The sequence below is a fragment of the Pseudorasbora parva genome, chromosome 12 (genome assembly GCF_024679245.1).
Source record: "Pseudorasbora parva isolate DD20220531a chromosome 12, ASM2467924v1, whole genome shotgun sequence".
NCBI lineage: Eukaryota > Metazoa > Chordata > Actinopteri > Cypriniformes > Gobionidae > Pseudorasbora > Pseudorasbora parva.
In genome coordinates this window covers 4,272,275-4,297,525 of record NC_090183.1, presented here as the reverse complement: position 1 = coordinate 4,297,525, position 25,251 = coordinate 4,272,275, and the positions used below count along the sequence as shown (strand labels likewise).

General features: G+C 36.6%; 2 protein-coding genes across 3 annotated transcripts; both read left to right on the top strand.

Moving 5' to 3' along the window:
- Window positions 1-12,327: 12,327 nt before the first annotated feature.
- Window positions 12,328-15,018, top strand: fdx2 (ferredoxin 2). Its single transcript, XM_067458812.1, has 5 exons — window positions 12,328-12,529; window positions 12,607-12,661; window positions 12,738-12,844; window positions 13,329-13,416; window positions 14,179-15,018. The coding sequence occupies exons 1-5, from the start codon at window positions 12,355-12,357 to the stop codon at window positions 14,333-14,335; spliced, it is 582 nt and encodes a 193-aa protein (XP_067314913.1). The 5' UTR covers window positions 12,328-12,354; the 3' UTR covers window positions 14,336-15,018.
- Window positions 15,019-15,575: 557 nt separating this feature from the next.
- zglp1 (zinc finger GATA like protein 1) lies at window positions 15,576-22,737 on the top strand. 2 transcript variants are annotated; one of them, XM_067458811.1, is made up of 5 exons: window positions 15,576-16,699; window positions 18,020-18,962; window positions 19,033-19,142; window positions 20,692-20,785; window positions 22,192-22,737. In XM_067458811.1, exons 2-5 carry the CDS (start codon window positions 18,037-18,039, stop codon window positions 22,310-22,312), a joined length of 1,251 nt encoding a protein of 416 aa, XP_067314912.1. In that variant the 5' UTR covers window positions 15,576-16,699; window positions 18,020-18,036; the 3' UTR covers window positions 22,313-22,737. The 2 variants fall into 2 exon arrangements, with proteins under 2 accessions (XP_067314912.1, XP_067314911.1); XM_067458810.1 differs by having other exon boundaries at window positions 15,577-16,867.
- Window positions 22,738-25,251: the final 2,514 nt, after the last annotated feature.

Sequence of the window (25,251 nt, the reverse complement as noted above, 5' to 3'; positions counted from 1 at the left end):
TGTGATTTAGAAATTACTCCCCCACATCTGAATTTTGCGTGGCACATTCGCATGGGATAAGCAAAGCCGATGCGATTTTACCGAATTTACTGACCTATGTATCGATATCGTTTTATTTGTTTTATATTTATAAAAATACATTTGTTCAGTTAGAGAAAAAAACGCTACAATTAAAAACTGAACTGAGCACAGACCAGCGGCATGCAGGAGATTTCATTTATCACAAGTGAGAAGCTGACAATATACGGTGGAAGATTCAGTTTCAAAGCTAAATGTAAAAGTGCCCAGCTTGTCATTGTACTGTTCTATTGTTATGTTTTTCATTAAGAAATGTATTGATATTAATATTAAACACACCATTCAAGCAATTTGCTCCCAAATTAGTAGGGGAGACCGGGTATTTGTAACACGGGGACAGTTACACTACCATTTCCATGAATCAGGGATAAGATAGGAGTCATCTGACAGTTTCAGTTTTTTCATACTTCCTTTATGATCTCACATGGAGGTTTTGCTGTCTGTGTTGCCATCTCTCCTGAAGCTACAGCTAAAAATCTAATTCTGAGGTACAAAGTAAAAAAAAAAAAAAAACAAGATAATATTTTTTTTAGTACTTCTACTGTTGTAGATAATGTTGTATGAGTTATATCAGTTCAAACTTTAGTTTCTCTAGTAAATGGTGTATCAACCTCCTACTAATTTCAAAGCACCATGCTAATACAGCTAGCTAAACAGTGGGCGACAGTGGTGGGGTAGGTTGTAACACGTGTTTGGAAAGTGTTACAACCATCCCCATACATACAAATAAGAAACTGTTTGTAATTTAGTAATACTACAGAATGCCTAGAACTTGCGTGGAAAAAAAAAGAATGTAAAAAAAAAACCTGCCGGGAAAAGGATGAAGGATGATAACTTTCTGTGTCATCTGCATGGAAACATTTAGAAATTCAAGACCCAAAGAAGTGTGGGTCAAGTGTGTTTTATTTAGCTTTTGGGCCCACCAGGCATGCACTCCAGGCCTGACCAATTTCATTTGTCACCATCGTAACTCTGATTAAGAATGCGCTTAATTGTTTTGTTCTTGTGACTTAAAAATGCATTTTTTGTTTGTTTTTTTGTCACTATTGTGACTGATAAAGAATGCATTTTATTTGTTCGTTCTGTGGAATGGGGGTAAATATGTTAATTATCAGCTATTGATTTAAAATTAAACTTTTTTGTTTTTGTGGCATAACACTTGGAGTACCCTTTTTTGTGTTTTTGTGCATTTTGTCTACCTGTTACAACTTACCCCAGTATGTGTTACAACCTACCCCAGTAGTGGGGTAGATTGTAACAAAGGACCACCTTGTATTTGTCATCATCTCAAAACGTCTGTAATATAGTTGGAGAAATTTAAATTGTTGCCGATTGTAGTAGACAAGTGTGGGTACTTTGCCTAAAAGTTTCAGACGTGTATCTAAAAAAAAGGTAGTTTTAGGTGCTGAAGAAAAAAGTGTTACCATACCCGGTCTCCCCTACTCATTCTAAAGTGAAAGTAGGCTAATCTGTGCGGGAATTCATAACGGTGCGCATTATGAATGCAGCCTCCATTCTTCGTGAAAGATAAAGATAGAAATGCGCACAGGAAACAAAAACCTTGCAAAAATTATATTTGATTCGCCTAATCCTGGCCAAATCACAGAGATGCCAATTCCCACGGGACTACTATTATCACAGTACCTCAGTGTTAGGCGAAATATGGTAGGTCATTTGTGGGGGAATTTTTACTTTACAAATTACAGACATGGCCGATTCCAATTATTACAAATCACCAGGGCCCGGTTTTTCAAAAGGTTTAATCTGGATAAAATTGATCCGGATTTAGTAATCCTTTTTGTGCGATCCATGATCACGTAATCCATCTTACTTTTGGAGCCAGTTTTTCATAATGGCAGTTTTTTAAAGCAACATCGGATTGGATCAATCTGATCTGGATAGGAACTTTTCAGGATCACTAAATCTGGATCACCAGTGCTCAAGCATGATAGGAAATCACAATGTAGATCTATATGTAAAGAGCAACGAGTAGAATAGCCAGTGTGAGGTCAATATAAGTTTAATTTTATTTGAAATGAAAACACACACATTTAAAAAACAACTAAAAACAAGAAAAACCCCATCCCATCCTCTTCCAGCAGTCTGCTCATCTGAGACCTACAACATAAACACTGGACATTGAGGAGATTTATAACAAGAGATTTATAACAAGTACATACATGTACTGTAATCATTGCATGCATCACTAATAAATATTCTAAAAACAAAAATATTTTTGATTGTGATGAATATATATATCAATTAGTGACTGAATAAAATGTATTGTTTTTGGTCAATTTTGGCAGTTGTTTAGGGGATTATTTTATGAGGCCAAACTCTTTCTACTTTGCTGTAGGCCTATACTGAAAGGCTGAATACGTTAAAGCCTACCTAATCACTGTAGCCTGACGGATGAACAAATCAAATTAAAACCTTATGAATAAATAGGATATCTTGTAAGATACTGCATAATCCAAATACAGTATTATTTGATAAATTTTTTAAGTTTTCATTATATTTTGGGCACGAAATCCACGCTGAATCCACCCTTCTGATGGGATCAGTTTAATCCAGATTTTTTCGATCAAAGTGATCCAAATCCTACAAAAAAGTTCTGAAAAACCCAAACTAAAGGTTTGATCCGGATCAAAACCAAGATTGGATTACGTTATCTAATCCGATTATGTAATCCGTTTTTTCTTTTGAAAAACACTTTTTCTAGATTTGATCCAATCCGTTGTCCAAAATCCTGGATTACTTTTGAAAAACTGGGCCTAGAGGTCCGCAGATAATACTAATCCCATGCGAATAGGGCTTAATTTGGGCTTTCCTGCTTCTTAGGGTGGACACTTACAGAAAAGCGCGAGTTTTTTCAAAGTTTAACTGATTTTAACTTGAGCTCCGCATTTTTTAAATGCCTTGTTATGCGCCAGATGCTTTAAAGACGCAAGACACGAGCGCAATAGTCATAGACGTTTGAATAGAAAACCAATGGAAAAGCAGCACATTGGAATGGAAAACTTGTTCTGTGTTCTCATAATTAACACTCATAATTAATGGTTATCATGGTGTCCATGCAGCAAAATTGTGTATTTTTTATAAGATTGATAGCATTGATATATTTCCTTAATTGTTTTAACATGCTGTTTTTTGACGATTACAATTGAAATTAATCAAATAAAAGAGAATTCAGAAGCATTAAACCAGAATGGACATTTGACATTAACTCATATAATCTCTGAATGTGTAGTTCGCATCCAAGTGAGTTATATTTGAAGCAGACAATTATGACTACAATGTATCCAAATGTGTCTAGCACAAAAATCCATGAGTTACTGATGCTCAAACAAAAAGTGTTACAAGCTGTTTTCAGATGCTTCACGTTGAGTTTGCGGCTGGTAAACGCATTACGCCGTGCAGCTCCAGAATTCCTCCAGTTTAATGTTTATTCCTGAAGCGGGTTAAATCCGCTGAGAGCTGAAGCGTCCGTGAGGAGTTGGAAAAACTCCAGCACTTCAGAATGAAGTCTTTGTCTCGACATTGATGGTGTCTGTATGAAGGAACCGCAAAAATGATTTAGTTTAGCTGAAAGGAAACACGTCTTTCACATTTATGTTTAGCAGATGCTTTTATCCAAAGTGAGTTACAGCAAAGGAAAAACACAAGCACTTGATTACAAATGAGCAACAGTATTAGAATTTCACAAGAACCAGATTAACTCAGTCCTAGGACAGATATTGTGTGAATCAATTAATGTAAAAATTGGCTGTTTACAAACAATCTATCATAAACCAGCTCATTACATATTCATGAGCCGTGTACAGTATAATAATTTCACACGTATTTCATTTCCATCTGAGAGGGGGATTAAAATATCAAAGTGACATTGACACTGTTAACATTTACAGACGCACAGTGTGAAACCGATACCTGAAAACCCCGGGATAAATCCTAACCTGGAATACAACAAAATAAAGGAAACAGCTTATAAATCATACTAAATTATGTTTTTCTATGTAAAAATGCAGAACGTTTTGTGTGATGGGATGGAATGTACAGTTTGTAGAGTATAAAAATAATTATGTCTAATGAACATAACATAATATGTGACTGTGTGAGGCAATAACAGAGTCTCATCAGCGTCACGGAGGCACATCTACTCTCACACACCACAATAACGATGCATTATGGGAGGGAAATCACTTACTGTTTGATTTTTGTTCCAGGAAGTTACAAATGTGTGTCAGGTTGAATGAGGTCGAGGTCTGCTGCTGCTGTGAGAGCAGCATGCAACTCAAGAAAACAACACATTCAAGGACGGATTGATTTGATATCTTATGTAATGAGTATACACCGATCAGGCATACCATTAAGACCTAATATTGTTTTGGTCCCCCTTTTGCTGCCAAAACAGCCCTGACCTGTCAATCAACTTTATTTATATAGCGCTTTTACAATGACGATTGTTTCAAAGCAGCTTCACAGTGTTAAACAGGACAATATTGCAACAAAATTTGCTTTGGCTGACCCGTCAAGGCATGAACTCCACTAGACCCCTGAAGGTGTGCTGGCACCAAGATGTTAGCAGCAGATCCTTTAATTCCTTTAAGTTGTGAGGTGAGGCCTTCATGGATCCAACTTCTTTGTTCAGCACATCCCACAGATGCTCGGTTGGATTGAGATCTGGGAAATTTGGAGGCCAAGTCAACACCTCAAACTTGTTGTGCTTCTCAGACCATTCCTGAATCATTTGTGCTTTGCGGCAGGAGCATAGCCTGCATCCTGGTGCCATGTGTTCCCCAGGTAAACGACACACGCACTTGGCCATCAATGTGATGTAAAAGAAAACGTGATTCATCAGACCAGGCCACCTTCTTCCATTGCTCCGTGGTCGTTTTTGGATGCTCACATGACACTGTTGGCACTTTTGTGGGAGACCGGGGTCAGTATGGGTACCCTGACTGGTCTGTGTCTGTGCAGCCCCACATGTGCTCTGTGTATTCGGACACCTTTCTATCAGAACCAGCATTAACTTTCTGAGCAATTAGAGTAGCTTGTCTGTTCGATCGGACCCCACGGGTCAGCCTTTTGCTCCCCACGTGCATCAATGAGCCTTGGCCGCCCATGACCCTGTGGCCGGTTCTCCACTGTTCCTTCCTTGGAGCACTTTTGATAGACACTGACCACTGCAGACCAGGAAGAGCCCACAAGAGCTGCAGTTTTGGAGATACTCTGACACAGTCGAGGACAAAATGTTCACTTGCTGCCTAATATATCCAACCCACTAACAGGGGCCGTGATGAAGAGATAATCAGTGTTCTTCACTTCAACTATCAGTCATAATGTTATGCCTGGTTGATGTATATCATACTGACATGACACTATCATGTTTACAACCACTGCATTTTACATCAGTTGCTATTGCAATTAAAATGCTACAGTGCACATAATAATAAAAAAGATAGGAAAAGACTGAAAATATCAAAGATCTGATGCTGTCACTGTCAGCATTGATGTTACAAACAGCAGACAGGCCAAATGCTCAATTTTCATACTTATAAAAGCCTTAAAAACTCACCAAATATAATGCAATATTTGTGGCTCATCTGTTGCATGTGAGTGTTTTATTACAATTACAGCAACTACCAGCAGTGTTAACTAACCACCAGCCAAACGTTGAGCGAATGTTTTAACTATCTGCTGAACTATAGGCAAGACTAACGTGACTATATGCAACATGTGGTCATGGTTTAACAGCCTCACATTGTCTCTGAGTCTACTGACATGTTTTGAACCTGCATCAACAGAAGTGAAAGCATTTAAAATACCAAATATGGTCCGAATCAAGCGAGCCGTGCTGTTTCCCCTACATGTGCAGTGTAATAGCAAATACAACAAATAGAGGATTTTTCCACATAAAGGTCTGAGATGACATTGATCAGCCTCATGTCATTCATCAGTAAGACCAGCGGAGCCACGGCCCTCAGGAGTCTCTCAGGGGCCCCTGCAGAAAGACATAAGAGCTCGAGTTTCACACGTCCTGCTGTGACGGATCACAGATCATGCTAATGCAGCCCACAGACGTCCTGTGTGCTTTTACAGAGTGTAAATGACTGTGTTTACATGGGCTCCAATAATGGGATATTTCCATGGTAACGCTTTACAATAAGGTTCATTAGTTAACATAATGAACTGCACTTAGAAAGCATTTATTTATCTTTGTTAATGTTAATTTTAACATTTACTAATACTTTATTAAAATCTTTAAAGGGGGGGGGGGGTGAAATGCTGTTTCATGCATACTGATCTTTTTACACTGTTAAAGACTTGGAATCCCATACTAAACATAGACAAAGTTTCAAAAGTTAAGGTGGACGTTTGATGGGAGTATTTCTTTGTCAAAAATACTACTTCCGGTTAGTCATAAGTTTCGGCAAGTTTTTTGCGATCATGCGTCCCCTTTGACGTTAATGGGGGCGGAATTTCCTTGTATGGGCCTTACGGACAATTCTACCGGAAGCGCGTGAGAGAGAGAGAGAGAGAGGGAGAGAGCGAAAGCAACAGGCTACGCCCATCAAAGCGCTGGCTCGTAGGCTGCGCTGCACAGGTGATGTGCACAATTAACAATGACATCAAAAAGTGCGTTTTTGGTTGCACAGATTCCCCAAAAACCCCAAAATGTAAGGCAACAGTGGATGGAATTTGCTTTTCCGGATCAGCAACTGAGTTGCGCGAATGTTAATATCTGTTCGCTGCATTTCGGTGCCGACTGTTTCATAAACAAGGCCCAGCTTGACGCCGGATTTTCCAATCGCCTAATGCTGAATGATGGAGCAGTCCCAACGATAAAGGTCCCAACGTTAGAACCGCGGGCGGTGAGTTAGACTGCTTCAAATGTCTGTGTTTTTGCCTATGCTCATCAAGTAGCCCAAACATGATCACGTATAGTTACTATATATATTACTATATATAGAAATTGATCAATGGAGCATGCGATGTGTAGTGCGTGTACATTTGTTTAGCTGGCCACTATATGTGTAACTTTATGTTTGTGTATTGTAAAAGCACTCCAAACAACAATACACAAAGAGGGGGGAAATATGTTGAACTAAATAAGCGCGCTTCTTCATTTAAATGCGCTACTATTCCGTGGCTTTCTATGTAAACACTAACTTAGCCTGCCGTGCAAAACCAGTCCGCTTAATAACGTTACAATTGTCTACACAAACCACGCGTAAACACACACACACACGTGCACAACTGCACTTCCCACATGTACACCTTCAAAGACAAAAATACGACGATATAATTCAAGTATAAATATGTAAATAACACAAGCCGCTAAGCATATTATATAGTTAGTGTATAACTTGTACCACATACAGACGTCCTGCTCTAGTCGTTTTTGCTGCTGCTCCTGTTCAACTGCAGCCTCTGGGTCTGATTCCGGATCATAGATGTATGGCTGTATCTGATTAAAAGCCATATTTTTATTTTGAATAAAGTTTTTTTCCCGCTGTTAGGGATGACACAGCTTTACGACGCACTCGACTCAACACAATAGCAGCAGCGAGCACACGTCATTATTTAGCTCCGCTCACACGACACGCCCCCACCCGCTCGGCTTTTTTCGGAAAGACTCGGAACAGCGCATCTTTCTTATATAATTATTAAAAAAATAAAGACTTTTCGGAGATATGCAGGATGCAATGCTACTCTATAGGTACTCAAGATTGACATGATACTGACTGAAACTGAGTGTTTCACCCCCCCTTTAATGCACTGTGAACTAACTAACATACAATGAACAGCTGTATTTTAATTAACTAACATTATCAAAGAGTAACAAATACAGCGACAAATGTATTGCTAATGGTTATGTGAAATAATGAAACCTTGATGTAAAGTGTTACCATTTCCACTAATCAGAGTGAGGAATTAATCGCAGTAAGATGTTAACATGATATGACAAACCTCTGTTTGCATGCGATTTTCATTATTCTGATTATTTATTTGAAGAATTGTGGTTATTTTTAGTGCATTATTCACACATGCACAGCACAAATTATGAACTTGCAGACCGTTGGTGTTACTGGACAATGCTTTAATCTACTTATGTCAAAATCTTATATAAAAAACACATTTCTAATGACCTAATGATTTTTTTTCTTCTAGTGACACGCCTGAAAATGTTTCTTTTCAAAGTTTTTCGATCATCAATATATTGCATTATCATCATGTTATGCAAGGTTGTCAACATGAACTCAGTGTCTTCAGAACCCCAAACATGTGATTGATGTATTGATTATGGTCACTACAGTGACCATATCTCTATCGCATCAATATGGTCAAAGGATTGTGTTTACGTGAGTTAAAGTTTTAACACAATATTTGTATTATGAAGGTGCATGTAAATATAATCAATGTATAGGCTACAATAATATCTTAAATTATAAAGGACAAGACATTAATAATTAGCTGTATAGAGTTTGTCTCTAATACTTCTCTCTCTCTCTCTCTCTCTCTCACCCACACACACACACACACACACACACACACACACACACACACACACGATGCCAGTCTCGTTGGTCAACAGTCTCATTGGTGCTCTCGTGTTTTGTTTTGTTCTCTAGTTACATGGTCTTTGACTTTTTTTGTAGGAGTTACTATCACGGGTCAAAGGTCAGGAGACCTGTGACAGCTCCAGTTTGATAAACATACCACAAACAGTTCTACGTCTACACTGAAACCAGAACCTCACCAACACCAATGCCAACAAATCAGCTCGGACTGATATTCCTGAGTTATTGGTTCCCTCACCGACACACGTCTATCTTTACTTTCATAATGGTTTTACTGTTCAAACAGTATATTCTCTCCCCTTACACTAATCCTACTCTAAATCATCACATAAAACATTCTCAGTTTTTACATTTTCACAAAAATAAAATAAATAATAATAATAATCTGTATTTTATAAGCTTGTTTTCTCATAAGGGGACCTCAATGTAGGGTCCCACTGTGACACGAGTCCCCATGAATCTGTGCATTCAGGTTGAAGTCCACACTGAGATAGAAAAACATGAACACACACAGACACACAAAAAATTACATAAAAACACACCAAAAAAGGCATCTGTGGCTGAGGGTCCGAAGCGAGTGACGACATTGTCCTACATCTAAATCACAATAAATAACTTGAGCTGGAAAATTACATTATTAATGTCAAGGTATTAAGTCTTGTTTTTTGAAAAATGTGTCAAAAACAAACAAACGAACAAATGAACAAACAAACAAAAAACATTTGCTTTGCCTATGCTTAAACCAAGATAAAATATCACAAAGTATAACATTAATAGAGCATCTGTTCAATGTATCTGGTCTTTAATAATGTTCTCTATTTATTTTTTAAATGTTGGATTACTATTTGTTTCAGAAGTTTTAGAAAACATTCAAAAGAAACGTTCTCATAATCTTTGCAAAATGTAATGATCCCATAACATTTGCATTAAAAAAACAACAACAAAAAAAACAAACATTTATAACATTTTTATAACATTTGGGGGAAAAAAACTGGATGTTTTGAATATTCAGAAATAACGTTTTCATAACGTAATGACTATGTTGGCTAAACGTTCTAGCTGTGGTAGTAGCCTATTTGTTCTGGAAAACAAGACAAAAATATTGAGAAAAATAATTTTAATTCTTACATAAGCCCACGATCATTAGTCTGATTACAGTTGGATCGTTTGGGTCCATGTAAACGCGGTATTTAGTTGGCTTCAGCGGATCAGAGGATGTTTGATCATAATCTGTCGGGGCACGTCTGGAATGTCTTTGGATCCTGTGTAACCTGAAAGAGGCCAGTCACGGTGCTGTTATCAGTTAAAATTCTGTTTGAAGAGATTCTGTAGGGAAGGATGGAGATTTTTTTTTAGCATCTTTAAGAACGTTTACCTCACTAGATCCAAACCAGTGTCTCCGTGAATTATTCAAACTTGCATCCAATAAACATCACAATACTAGCTCAGCCAAATGTGTGATGTTTATGTCTCATTACATCAATATTTAATCTATCAACATTTGCTCATCGATTTGACCAATATCACCCAAATATAATAATTAATTCGGCTAGCAGATGCTTTTCAAACAACAGTGATTTATCCTAGAGAGTTCGTGACACGGGGAGCAGTAAACCAGAGGTTTAAAAGCTTAGTGAGTGTGTAAATGAAAATCTTTCTCACGCTTTTTCATTCACTTTTTTGGCTGTTGGGGTTTTGGCGCCCTCTGGCAGATGATGCTGTAAATAACACTAGAATGGGTCATTTTATGACCTTTCACGAAGTCTTCATTATGTTTTTGTAGTGTAAAAAAAATATTTTTTCATGCTTTATTGTTCAGATATATTTTACATATTTTACATTATTATAGCTCCTCTCTTCCAGTCTGACTGGGCGTTGTGTTCGATGAAGCCACGCTTTCCAAAATATGAAATGTGCTAAGATTAGTTAGATGGCCCAGACCCCATGTTGTGATTTCCATTACAGTATCATTCCTGTGTGTGATGCAGTGCCGTCTAAGGGCCTGAAGATCACGGGCATCCAGTTTGGTTTTCCGGCCTTGACCTTTACTCACAGAGATTGTTCCAGATTCTCTGAATCTTTGGATGATATTATGCACTGTAGATGATGATAACTTCAAACTCTTTGCAATTTTTCTCTGAGAAACTTCTTTCTGATATTGCTCCACTATTTTTCGCCGCAGCATTGGGGGAATTGGTGATCCTCTGCCCATCTTGACTTCTGAGAGACATTTACATTTAGGCTACTTTTAATCATTTAGCAGACGCTTTTATCCAAAGCGACTTACAAAAAAAAGGGGGAGAGCAATAGAAGCAACGAAACAAACAAGGCCAACAACCTGTAAGAGCTGTAAGAAGTCTCAATTAATTAGCACAGTACACAATTTTTATTTTTTTTATTTTTTTTATAGCCATCTACAATAGCCATCTACAACAAAAACTCACGTACGCAAAATACAGAACACTGAGAGACAATGCCACTCTAAGAGGCTCTTTTTATACCCAATCATTTTCCGGCCTCTTATTGATACTTTTTTGAGATGTGTAGCTCTCATGAAATCCAAAATGAGCCAATATTTGGCATGATATTTCAAAATGTCTCACTTTTAACATTTGATATGTTATCTATATTTTATTGTGAAGTTATCTAAGTTTATGAGATTTGTAAATTATTTCATTCCTTTTTTATTCACAATTTGTACAGTCCCAACTCTTTTGGAATCAGGTTTGTAAATACAAAAAAAAACACTGTTGTCCCTCATGGCATGCCTAATAAGAACAAAAGTAGCAAAGTGACTGATCATAAAGAGATCGTGTCATATGGAACAGTAAACCAGTGGTTTAGTAAAGCATACAGTGAGTGTGTAGATGAAAACCTGTTTCATGCTCTTTCTTTCACACACATGTTTGGCTGTTTGGAGTTTGGCGGCCTCTGGGGGATGCTGCTGTAAATAATAACACTAGACAAGTAAACATTTAAAATCAAAATTGACAATTCTTGTTTTTTAATGAAATATTGAAGTGTTTATTATAAATGTCTCACTCACTCAGTATAAATTCCCCTCCCACATTTTTTTCCTGATGATGAGGGCATGGCAATCTGTCACTCATATGAGCTCAGAGGCAAAAATAATAAAAAAATAAAAAAAGAATACTTCTTGTAATATACTTCTTGTTTTTTTATTTTTCATGTTATTATGTATTTGGTGCATTTACATTTTTTGGCATTAGCTTAATTAAAACATGTATTTTTATTTGTTTTCTTACAATGACCTATTGATGAACAAAGAACGCAAAGAAAATGTTATAAATTTATAGTAAAAAAATACATCAAAGCAAAGAATACATTTGTTATATTTGAGAATATCTTCAAGTGTATTTAATGTTGATTTAATATTATTTATTACATTTAGATTTATTCATTTAGCTGACACTTTTAGAAGCAATATGACTTAATGAGGAACATCATGAACATCATAAAACTTATCATTTATAGTAAAGAATAGATTAATACACAGAAATGCAGAAAAGAAGAGAGTTAGAAAAATTTTTTCTTAAAAAAAGGAATTATAATATATACATATACATATACATATACATATACATATACATATACATATACATATAATGTTCCGTGACGTCACGTCTCGTTTACTATTGGCCAGAGCAGATCACGTGATCAAAACAGTGTCATGGCGGCGTCCGCAGCGGTCCGGGCGGGCGTGGGTTTTACTCAGAGGTTCGTCCGAATTTTGCCGGACTGCAGCATCTGTCCGCTTTACCGTTTAAAGGTGTGTACGGGAGCCGCGGTTGGACGAGCGGTCGACGGGTTTTCAGCTCCGAACAGGCGCCTACAGACCACTATTGGTGGGTTCATCACACATACACACTTCAGCCGCTGATGGCGTAGTATTAGTTTGCGTAACTGCGTTTGTGTTGTCCAGGTGTGTGTCAGAGTGAAGACAGCAGCTCACCCGAGGAGGACATACACGAGCATGTGTGAGTTTACACACCCTGCTGTGTCGTGACACTTAAACTGTGTTGCTTGACTGATGTATTTGATTCTTTATTGTAGTGTTAATGTTGTGTATGTCGACCGGTCTGGACAGAGGATTCCAGTCAAGGCGAAAGTTGGCGATAATGTTCTTTACCTGGCGCACAAGCATGGCATTGATCTGGAAGGTGGGTTCAAACATCTTAACTGTGCCATTGAGATTCATCTTAATAATCTGCAAAAGTGTATGTTTGATTTTGACATCGGTAGGGACATTAAAGCATTTGTGATAGACTTTTGACCGCATGTCATCTAAAAAAAAGTGTCCTGTGCTGAAAATCCTTGATCTAATTTGGTGTTCCAGTCTTGTCCTTGAGCGGCCTTTTAAATAGCTTAAAAATCTCCCATTGTGATATATCATCATCAAATACTGGAGTCAATCTTTTTGTGTGTTTAAAAAAATAAAATTATGTATTTATTTTTGGAACTGACTCATCATGGGCCTCATGCACCTCAGTTTAATATATAATAAGCATGACTGAGCTTTTTTTTCACTCAAAAACTGAAGTACATGAGCTGAATTGAATGACAATTCGTAGTTGCTGGATGTTGGCTTGGACATTGCAATTCAATGCCATTGTTTGCCGGTGTCTTGCATTGCTCTGTTCTCAGGGGCCTGTGAAGCGTCTCTAGCCTGCTCGACGTGCCACGTGTATGTGAACAATGAATACTGCAATAAACTTCCAGAACCTGAAGAAAGGTAAGAATACAATGCATAATAGTAGAGCTACATGATTAATCGTTAAGATATTGCAAACTCTATTTAAATACCCACACGACCTTATTACTATATGACAATAATTCAGCTAAATCTATTATAATAAAAGTGTACAATAAATGCCATATAGATATTTTTTATATTATCTCATTTTTGAAAAAGTTTAATGGCTCCGAGAATATATTGTTGTATAAATATATCTGAATATTCAATACATCAACAGAAAGAACAGACCCTCTGATTGTAAGCTGTTTTATTCTAGCTTCATGCATTCCTTTTTTATCAACACTTGAATTGAACTTGAGCAAAGGCTGAGAAAATCAAGTTTTTCTCAAAGATTACATTCAGGTCATATTCAAAACGATGGTCAAAACACAGATGGAGGAGATCAAGTCCACCGACACCTCTAAAATCATTATCATCATTGTTAATCATCATTCATTCAAACCAATTTTCAGCATTTTTATATATATATATATATATATATATATATGTATGTAATAATAATAATTATTATTTTTATTTATTTATTATTTTTTAAAAATAGACTGCAGTAATCAACATCTTGTCAGAACCTCTAGTAAGTTATTTTATTTAGTGGTCTATTCAGAATTAAGGGAGAATCGTGATCTGTATTTTAAAAACAAAATGATCATTGTCAATTTATCCAGAATCCGGTAGTTTTACATAATGGTTTTCATCACATCTCCTTGAACGAGTGTCATACATGTGTTGTCCCTGCAGGGAGGACGATATGTTGGACATGGCGCCGCTGCTGCAGGAGAATTCCCGTCTGGGATGCCAGATCATCCTGACGCCGGAGCTGGACGGCATCGAGCTGACGCTGCCCAAGGTCACACGGAACTTCTATGTGGATGGTCACGTGCCCAAACCTCACTGATCGCACTGGGGTCACGAAAGGAGAGTTCAAGTGAGAGCACCGTAGGGCAGGGGTACACCTCGCAAAGCACTGTGGGATACCGATTAAACAACGCCTCTTCCAAGGAGCAGGTTATAGTCATTAAAGGCTTGTTAACTGCGTGGCATGAACGGTCCGTGTGGGGAATCTCTTGTGAGCTGAAGAGCGCAGAACTCTTGAGCTCCAGCTAAATTTGGTCCACAGGTATTTCCTCATGGAGAACTCTGGTATGATTATTCATTATCCTTCATGTAACCTGATATACAGAACTTTATAGATTGTATATTTTTGGCTTAAATGTACTGAACACATCAAAATCCAACAAACTGTCTGTTTTCTCTCGTTTCTTTTATTTTGTTTGAATAAAATGAGCCTATTTTTTGGCTTAATAAGGTGCATGTTTTCCATACCTGTAACTTCTGAGTTTTGAAGTTCACATATTCTTGATGGCTTACTGTAGTGCAGGTAAAAAATTACTACTACTGTTGTGCAAAATACACTATATACACTAGCATTAACAAGTTTGGGGTCTTGAAGATTTTAAATGGTTTAGAAAGAAGTTTCTTCTGCTCTCCAAGGTTGCATTTATTTGATCAAAAATACAGTAAAAACTGTGAAATATTACAATTCAAAATAAATGTTTGGTATGTGAATATATATATATAGTAAAATGCAATTTATTGCTGGGATCAAAGCTGAATTTTCAGCATCATGACTCCAGTATCCAGTGTCACATGATCCTTCAGAAATCATTTTATCAGAGATTTGCTGCTCAAGAAACATTTCTGCTTATCATTAGTGAAAACAGTTGTGCTGCATAATTTTTTTGGGAAACTGCCATGTTTTATTTTTCCGGATTCTTTTATGAATAGAAAGTTCAAAAGAGCAGCATTTTTAAAATATAAATCTTGTGTAACATTACTGCCTCTTTTGATCATGATTTTTTTTTTTAAATGTAATTTCTTATTTTAAAAAGAGTTATACAATAAAATAAAAAGTTTGCATTGCTAAAATGGTTTACACAACATTAAGCAAATCATCATATTAGAATGATTTCTAAAGGATCATGTGACTAAAGACTGGAGTAATGATGCTGAAAATTCAGCTTTGATCACAGAAATTAAGGATATTTTACTATATATTCACATAGAAAACAGCTATTTTAAATTATAATAATATTTAACTGTTTTTACTGTATTTTTGATTTAATAAATACAACCTTGGTGAGCAGAAGAGACTTCTTTCAATGACATTAAAAAAAATCTTACAACCCCAAACTTTTGACGGTAGTATAAGTAAATATTATAGACTGTGCAATGAATAAATTTAAAAAAAAAAACAGGCTTTGTTTTATTAATGCAAAATATAACTTTTTTTCTCGGGGTGAAGTATGACGTTTCATGAGGCTCAGCAAAGGATACTGAAGCATTCCACAGTACAAATGATTTCTGGTTTTCTTAAATGTAACCTGTTCTGACTCTTTCTGTGTGAAGCTTTAGCGAGAAAAACATGACACTGCAGAATGAGTAATTCTCCCTATTTGCTCTGGTGTTTGATGATCAGTTTATGAAACTGTCTTTCAGTAGATGCTGTTCTGAAGTTCATTTTATTACTAATAACCCCTGAACACACAAATATGTAAAACCGTCACACACTTTTCTCCTCCCATCTCCGCTCAGGTCGTTTTGCGCACAGAGGAAATTATTCATCAGACTTAGAATCCACAAATCTGTTGAAGGTTTGTACAATAAATATTGCTTGCGTTTTTTTAAAAATGTATGATATAAACAAAATGTATCATATTACATGTATTTGGAGTCTGAGATGAATAAAAATGTCTTCCCAGTGAATCCACTTTCCACCAAGATCCACGTCATACAGTATTCTTTAGTGAACTCGCTTTAAAATAAATACGAGTAAATAAAGCACTTTACAATAAGCTCTTAACATTAGTTAAAGCATTAATTAACATGATCAATATATCTGTTGGCATTTAAGTGTGTTAATGTTAGTAAAACTATAATTGTTTATTTTTCATGTTTGTTCACAATGCATTAACTAATGTTAACAAACACAATTTAGGATTTTCAAAATTTGTAAATGTTGAAATTAACATTGACTAAGATTATTAAATGCTGTGGGAGTGTAGTTAATTTTTATTTCATGTTTGCAAATGAAAATGTAAGTGTCATCACAACACTTTTGAGTGAATCTGGAGCTCCAGAAGGGCAGGTGAGATCCGGAACACCTGCTCATCATCACGTCACGTGACAGTCGGTATTACATGTGAAATAATTCCGGTCATCACAGTCTTGTTACAGAGTCACAGCGGCTCGTTTTCATGTGGTGAGTTTATTTACATCTGTTCATAACCAAACATCACTTCTACATCTTATGTCGCTGAAGCCTCAGCCGTTCAGGTCAAACTGCTGAGGAACGTGAGCGCGCGGCACGCGCGGGAGATTTGCTGTTACTTTGTAGCGGCTCCTGAAGGAAAATTCGATCTGCTACATTGTAAGTTATGACGTTTATTACCAATTATAACCAGTGTCGGAAGTATTGTAGAGTGGAACTAAACTGTAATGTTTCGAGTTTATTTAATTTTCAGCAGTTTTCTATCAGTTGAGATGTAAACGTGACTGATTAAACCCATGATTTAAGAGTGCCATCACACTCTTTAAAATACATTTGGACGTCATATATCTATTATATAAACCACTTTATGGGTAATTTTCTGATCGTCGTTTGTGCGTTTTCAGTTCTAGTGAACAGATGTGTAACATCACTGGGGAAAACTAGAGTATGGAATATAATGGTTACTTCAGGTTGATTGGGACTTAAGCCATTGAGATGCCTGGGGTGGGGTGGGAAGAGAGTCACAATCAACCAGAATTCACCTAATATACTAATGTAATAAAAATAAAAAAAATGAAATAATTTTGTACTTTTATTCAGTAAGGATGCGTTATGGGGATCAAAAGTGACAGTACGCACATTTATAATATTACAAAAGATTACTATTTCAAATAAATGCTGCTATTTTGACCTTTCTCTCCATTAAAGAATCCTGAATAATTTTTTTTAATCAGTTTATATACAAAAAAAGGATGCAGCACAAATAATAATCAGAAAAGGTTCTTAAGCAGCAAATCATCTTATCAGAATGATTTCTGAAGGATCATGTGACACTGAAGACTGGAGCAATGATGCTGAAAATTGTTGATCACAGGAATAAATGACATTTTTACAATATAGTCACATAGAAAATGTGTATTTTAAATTGTAATAATATTTAACTATTACTGTTTTCATAATAAAAAAATAAATGCAGCATTGAGAACAAGAGACTTCTTGTGATTTTTGTTTTGATGGGGACAGTTTCATCCCAAAGGATAGTCATTTACTCTCCTTGAAGTTGTTCCAAACCTGTATGACTTTCTTCTGCTGAACACTATAGAAGATTTTTTTGATGAGAGAACCAAACTGTTGATGGACCCCTTTGACATCCATAGTATGGAAAAAAATACTGTGTACTTCATACAGTTTTGGGGTCAACTTTAGGGTCAGTAAATTATGACAGATTTATCCTTTTTGGGTGAACTGGCCCTTTAATACTACCATTCCATGTTTGAAATGCTTGTGTGTCAGTTTATGTCTCTTTTTCAGCAAACAGATGAGGGAACATGAGCTCTCATGCATGTTCTCCACGTGACCCTGCAGAAGATGTGCAGCACCAGCAGGTCACACAGTCCACAATCCTCCTCCTGATCCAGGAGGCCACGAATCTCGCTCCGCCTGCGGATGACGGGAGCTTGAATTCTGGAGCATCACATTTGGAGAATCCAGACGGCAGCTCGCTCATCCTCTCCGGCCCTAAAGACTCAGAGTTCACGGGCTCTTTCTCTATAATGCGAGAGTCTGACCGCAGCAGTGCATGGGAAGTTATGCGTCTGATAAACCAGCAGTGTGAGCGGCTGCTGCAGTCCGGAGGTCCGGTTGATCTCGACTTGTCAGATGGGACTGAAACCATTATGCTGTCCAGACCACCCGAGTGTCCCGCTGTGTCCTCCAGCAGCGTCCCGTCCAATGCATGTTTCTCAGTTGCAGTCGTCTACAGTTCTGAGTCCATGACAGATGCGGAGGAACTTAAAGAAAGCGACGATCTCGCTGAGCTTATAAAAACCAACATGAGTGACGTCAGCACAACCGAAATGTGTTGGACAGAAAACACGACTGTCGAGTCTAGAGACGAGGGCTGTTCTGATCAGGGTGAATCTGTCCTGTCCACAGGAAGTGACTGTCCTCTTGACTTCACTTCCTGTTTAGTATCTGAGCAAGATGCTGAGAGTGCTTGGCTCCCTCTGAATGCCTCTGAAAACACATCGTCATCACAGACGGCTGACCTCAACAACAATCTTGTGGAGAGTTCAAATAAGGACATACAGACATTGTCATGGGATGGCCACAGACGTACGCAGAGGAAACAGCCTCGTCCCACCCGGAGCCCCGACCCTCAGGACCCTGATGTGCAGGGCGTCACGTTCACCATGTATCCGAAACTGGAAGGCAGCAAAGATCAGAGCAAACTGATCATCACCTCCAATTACAGGTGGAGCTGCTCTTCAATTAATATAATATTTCTGTAAAATGAGACTGATGTTGTGTTCTCGTCTGCTCAGCGAGGAGATGAGACGCTTGAGAAGGAGCAGGAGCAGCCGCTGCAGATCTCTCCAAACTTCCCAGAGGAGCAGCTGCTCTGAGGAGGAGAGCGACTCCTGCGGTCTGTCCAGTCAGTACCAGACACCAGCACCAGAGGGCACGCAACACACACACACACACACACACACACACACACACACACACACACTCTAGTTAGTGTCGTTCAAGTCACTCATCACGAGCACTAGTTCTTATCAAACCTATAGCAGTGAGTGTTTAAGTTGAGTGTGTTTGAGCTCCAGACCTGAATGATCCCTCAATCTCGTGTGCTGCTACTTTAGGTGATCAGATGTGCTATTTTCACCTGCTGGATCAGGGATTCCCAAAGTGTTTTGTTATATAGACCCCATAGACATGTTATATTTACTTGAAGCCCCCATGTGATTTTAAGTTAATATTTCTGTAATTGAACCACACATTTACATGTTAAGAGTTGTCTGATGTTGGTTAATGGTCACATGACGTGCAGGTAAATTTATTTTTGATTTCAAAACATTATATAAAGCCTAGGGCTGCACAAGAAATTATATGGCACTTATTTGTCGAATATAGCATATACAGCCCTGAAAAAAATTGAGACTCATATTTTCCCCCTTAACTGTATATACAGCAATATGCTGAAATTAACAAGTTCTTTATTATTACAACTAATAGTAGTTTGGTAACACTTTATTTTAAGTTCTCATTTTTTAATGTCATTGCATTATTTAACAATGAGCTATATTTATATTTTTATATATTTTATTAACCTTCCTTAATGTTAGTTCACAGTTCACAGTTAGTTCATTCAATTTTAAAAATGACAACACATTACTGTTGCAAATTATAGTTGTATTGTAAAATAAATTATTTGATAGTTCTAAAAGAATTGTTAACACTACATTAATCTCATTAATTAACATTGATTATAGAATTAACTAACATTAACAGTAAACAAGACATTTATTGCAGTATTAATTAAGGTTAGTTGATAAATACAACTGTTCATTGTATTTTTTTCCATGTCAGCTCAGGTCTATCAATTAATATTAAGATACTTTTGATTTTAATAATGTATTAGTAAATGTTGAAAATAGTTTGAACTAAGATCCCTTTAAAGTATTTTTCGTTGTTAGTTCAGGTTAAATAATGGTTATCTAATTGTTAACAAATGGAGTGTCACCAAATAATGTTTTATATATTTGTCTTCAATTCAGTTTGGTTATTTGTATAGTGCTTTTACAATCCACATTGTTTCAACACACCTTTACAGAAAATCTTGTTGTAATGTTAAAATGTTGAATTCTTTACATTCACACGTTCAAACCCTTCAGTTTTAATCACTTAAAATCCTTAATTGTTTATGTTGGCGGAATGCTGGTGAGATTATGTAAATGTCCACCCATAGAAATGTTGAAAATTATGCGACTGTGTAAATAAAGTAAACCAAGTGCACACTGTGTTCATAAAAGAAGATTAATGGTGGAACCTGTGACTCTTCATTACTGTCAGGATCTCAACATTTATTCAGTGGGTCATTTAGGGTCGCAGTGTTTGTAAAGTCACACTGAACGTTAGTTTTGTGGTAATGAGGAAAGTGAAGTGTACTGGCTCATTGTTCTCATATTTTTGTTCCTCAGGGAGTAAGATATGTGCGTCCTGCTGTACGAGCAAGACTCCTCTCTGGAGAGATGCTGAAGACGGAACGCCTCTCTGTAATGCCTGTGGGATCAGGTGCGTAAACTCTCTACATGTATTCCTACTTTTGAGGCAGTTCACAAGGAAAACGATAACTAGAATGATAAATATAGCTTAAGCTTGCAATTTCACAACTTTTTACCATGCACAATAGATGCCATTGGACCATTCAATGCTTGTCCCCTAAATATATTAGTATCCACCCCATCACACAATATCGTTCTCTTTATAGTAAGCACGCTGCAGTTTTGTCACTTTTCTCTTTAAATGCTCAAGCTTTTTAAAGAAGGATGAATTCTGAAAAATTCAATGTTTTAATTTTTTTTATCAGCTGGAGAGAGAAAAACCTTTTTGCAAGTGATTCCATTGAGATTGTTTCTCTGTGCTGTTATAGTTGATCCAAATGCAATAACTGCTCACTTCACTCTTAAAACAACTTTTCTTCAGCATATGTTATGTCACTGACCTCTTTCAATTTAGAGAAACTTTCACCATCCCATCAAATCATTATGGAATAATAATAATAAAAAAATAGGACTTGATTCTTTCCGTTTCACATTGCACTCTTAAAAATAAAGCTTCTGTATTGGAATCGATAGTTTCATGAAGAACCTTTAACATCCACATATTTTTATTCCACAAAAGTTTCTTTACTGTGGAAAAAGTTTCTTTAGATTATTAATTTTCTTCGCACTAAGGAAGAAAGGATTCTTTTACAAGAAAGGGTTATTAATTCCTCTCCCTCATGTCGTTCCAAACCTGTGAGACCTTCATTCATCTTCAGAACACAAATCAAGATCTTTTTGATCAAATCTCTCCATGGATCTGTTTAATTATGATTTTCTGTGTAGGAGACTGGCACAGGCTAGAATGAAACTATTGAAATAAGTTGTAACTTTTTATTTATTTTTTTGCACAAAAAGTATTCTTGTCGCTTCATAAAATTAACGCTGAATCACTGGAGTCACATGGACTATTTTAATGATGTCTTTACTACCTTTCTGGGCCTTGAAAGTGTTCATTAAAAAGCAGTCTATGGAGGGGTCAGAGAGCTCTGAGTTCATAAAAATATCTTTATTTGTGTTCAGAAGATGAACGAAGGTCTTACAGGTTTGGTACGACATGAGGGTGAGTAATTATGACAGCACTTTTTTCATTTTTTTGGGTGAACTAACCCTTAAAGTACTGAGAAATATTGTACCAACTATAGGGTTTGGATTGTCCTTAATTTATAATGTAGCTAATACAATGTGTAACAACAGGGACACTGTAAAAAGAAGCATTACCCAAAAGTTGCTAGTGATGCGTGTGCGACTGACCGTTTCTAAACTGTTCATGTTTATTACTTAGAGGTTTATGCAAAGTGCTGTTATTGGAAATGAGTAGTAAATAATCTTCTGAATAAGGCCTGACTTAGTTAATGCACATTTTGGTTTTTGCAGGTATAAGAAATATCGCGTGCGATGTCACCAGTGCTGGAATATCCCAAAGAAGGAAGCAAACACCAACTTGAAGTGTCTGAAATGCGGCGACGTCCTGAAGCTGAAGAGCAGCAGCTGGTAGGACTTTCATTACCATTAGCTTCACATCTGCTGAAGCTCTCAGATCTGAGCTTTTCTGTGGCTCTGTGTGGAGAGATGAACGTGTGAAGCTCCGTCTGAACGGACAGAGAGTCTGTTGTATGTAGATGTAATTTATAAGCGATGTCTAAAATAACTGAATCATTCTCTGGGTCTCTTTTTGTGAATGAACTGATTTGCTGTAGTCCTTTCTTCTTGAGCTGTTGAGTTAAGTGCTGTACATGACTATTGATTGTTCACTTATTTTTCTTGTTTGTGACAAGAATTACATATTTATTAATTAACTTATTTATTGATTCATGTATTTTCTTTGGCCACAGTCTTCCCTCTGATTTGTTTTTCTACTTGCTGACTATCACATCTTGTGTTCAGAGGTTGTTCCGTAATGGAATTAAATATTAAACTGTATTATAGTGCTTTATTGTCAGTGTTTTCTAAAACATTACAAAGAAGCTTTCATATTTTATACGAAAGTATAAAAAGTGATACTCAGTTTAACATGAATCAGCCATTTTAATGAATGGAGATTAATATTAAAGTCGGTATGAAACTGAAGTTCTGCAAGTCTTTTCTTCCCTATTGTGCGGCATTTCAGAGTGAAAAGCTTCTGGATCAAGAACAAAATTGGGGCGCAGCTTGATTTTTGTCAGTGGGGAATTGTTTGGATGATTATGGTTTGCTATTGGTGGATCTCATGTGAGTGACAGGTTGCCCCGCCCTCCTCATCAGAGAAGAGGAGAGATGCAGCAAGAGTGAGGGGAAGTTCTTCTGATTCAAGAATATGAGGCACATTTAAAAAAAATTTTTTTTTTTAATAATAACTGCAATATTGCATTAAAGTCAGACTGGTCAATTTTGATTTCATGGTGACTTTAATGTTTCCTCACTGGCGATAGAATCAGCTGGTTTATGTGCGTGTTGAGTGTGAGTGAGCTGGGTTTGTAAGCGTAACTCAAATGTTTTGCTGTAAATGTGATTAATCGATTAAGCATTTCTTTAATTTTACTTTATTGGTCATATTTTTTTCTCTGCTCCTTATCCTCCTGCTTAATCGGAGAATGATTGAGATGTTCAGATTCAAAACATAGAAAACAGGGTTCAAGGGTTCTATATAAAACACTGTTTTTTGACTCAATTTTGATCCTTTATGCCGATGCTTTACAAGGAGATTTTTGTTGTTTTTTTAAAGTATGTTTACAAGCTGTTTAATACATAACATTTAATATAAACTATAATATAATTAAAACTAAATGGAAACACAAAAACGATCACATCATGGCACCCTATAAGGTTTTATATAGAACCCTTTTCTCTTAAAGGGGTCATGCAGTTTTTTCCGTGAAGGTCACTGATAATGATATTTACATCAAAATTGGTCACTAGAAATAAAAGGCCATTTTTAGCCTCTGATTGAACACTGTTTGAAGGGGTGTGTCTGCCGTGAGACTTGAGTGTAAACACTCACTGCTGTGATTGGCTGATCTTTGCATATGAAATAAGTATTACATCTGGAACTTTCTCAATCTTTTACTTTATTTTTCCTAGCTGTCAAGTTAACTTATCGTTTAAAGTGTAGATTATAGCGTTACATTTAGTACTCACGCTGTTTTGATTGACAGCTTCAGCCTTTATAAAGAAAGTGTTGTTTGATCGCTTTCTAGATTTAATTTAGTCAGCATTTAAATAACCAATTATTTTCATGCTACTAAGAGAAGCAATGTGAAGTTGACAGTTTAGTTAACGGCTTGATTTTACTGACATATATGCAGCATTAAACGATTGAGACAGAAATTTTGAGTAGATGAGTCATTACACATCAGAAATCACTGATCACAGATCAGGCTTTAGGATGAACATGTTTACTTACTTGCATGTTGTGGCATTACTGTCAGGTCCATATCTTGGAGTAAAAGTTTATTTTTAGCCTGCATCGATTCAAAATGGTGTCTTATTTACCAGAGAATCCACATTGAAATTTACTGAGCAAACAAACAAACAAATAATACTCAGATATTCACAGAGGTAATATATTAACAATATAATAATACAGTTAATATGTTAACAATAAGCTTTTCCCAGCATTAGGATCCTTTGGAAGGTAATGGTATTCTTAGTCCAGTGACTCTGTATCTCATTAATGAGCCAGTGGGCGGGGCCAAACTCATGATGATGTAGAAGTAGGCGGTGATCTGATTCTCACTATTACATCATAATGTGACAATTCTAAACAAGTCTTCTTTTGAGCTTGATTTCATTCAAAGTTGTTTTTGGACTAACGAGTAATTTATAAACTTACAAGATGCTTTTATAGTACAATGCCCTCTTAAATGTCAAAAGGAAAATGATCAAGGAAAATTATTTTCTCATAACCCTTTGAGAGTGTGTCTGTTCCTTTGCTCTTTGCAAGTTCCTCATGTTCAGGTCCTGGATCAGAACTGCAGTGGTTGTTTGTGAATCTCTGTTGTGTCATCAGAACTTGATACTCGGAGGACTCATGTTTTGGTAGCAAAAACATTGAAATAGGAGGGAAATCATATCTCATTTTTTCCAACAGACAGTGTTCCCATAGGGGCTCCATAGAAAGGCTTGTGTGTTTATTCCAGCATAAAGCGAATGATGATGGGATTTTCCACCCATCCAAACATCCAGGAATTAGGTTTTTTATTTATTTTATTTTGCATCGATATACACTTTTAACCCCAAAGTTCTAATTGTCATAATGCAAAAGTAATTCTCTATTACGCTGTGATAGTTACATTGATGAATTTAATCTATAATCATCATAATCAGAAGATTAAACATATGGATACATTACAGTAATGATGAGAATTGAGTCATGATAATGATCATTTGGGAGTGTTAAGGCCCATTCAAGCCAAGAACAATAACGATATGATATTACTAGCTATCAGCCTTCTGTTT

Coding starts and splice junctions, on each gene's coding strand:
- zglp1 (XM_067458811.1), top strand. CDS start 18,037: ATGAGCTCTCATGCATGTTCTCCACGTGACCCTGCAGAAGATGTGCAG. Junction 19,143..20,691: donor CGACTCCTGCGGTCTGTCCA/GTCAGTACCAGA, acceptor TTTGTTCCTCAG/GGAGTAAGATATGTGCGTCC. Junction 20,786..22,191: donor TGTAATGCCTGTGGGATCAG/GTGCGTAAACTC, acceptor TGGTTTTTGCAG/GTATAAGAAATATCGCGTGC.
- fdx2 (XM_067458812.1), top strand. CDS start 12,355: ATGGCGGCGTCCGCAGCGGTCCGGGCGGGCGTGGGTTTTACTCAGAGG. Junction 12,662..12,737: donor GAGGACATACACGAGCATGT/GTGAGTTTACAC, acceptor TCTTTATTGTAG/TGTTAATGTTGTGTATGTCG. Junction 13,417..14,178: donor CTTCCAGAACCTGAAGAAAG/GTAAGAATACAA, acceptor TTGTCCCTGCAG/GGAGGACGATATGTTGGACA.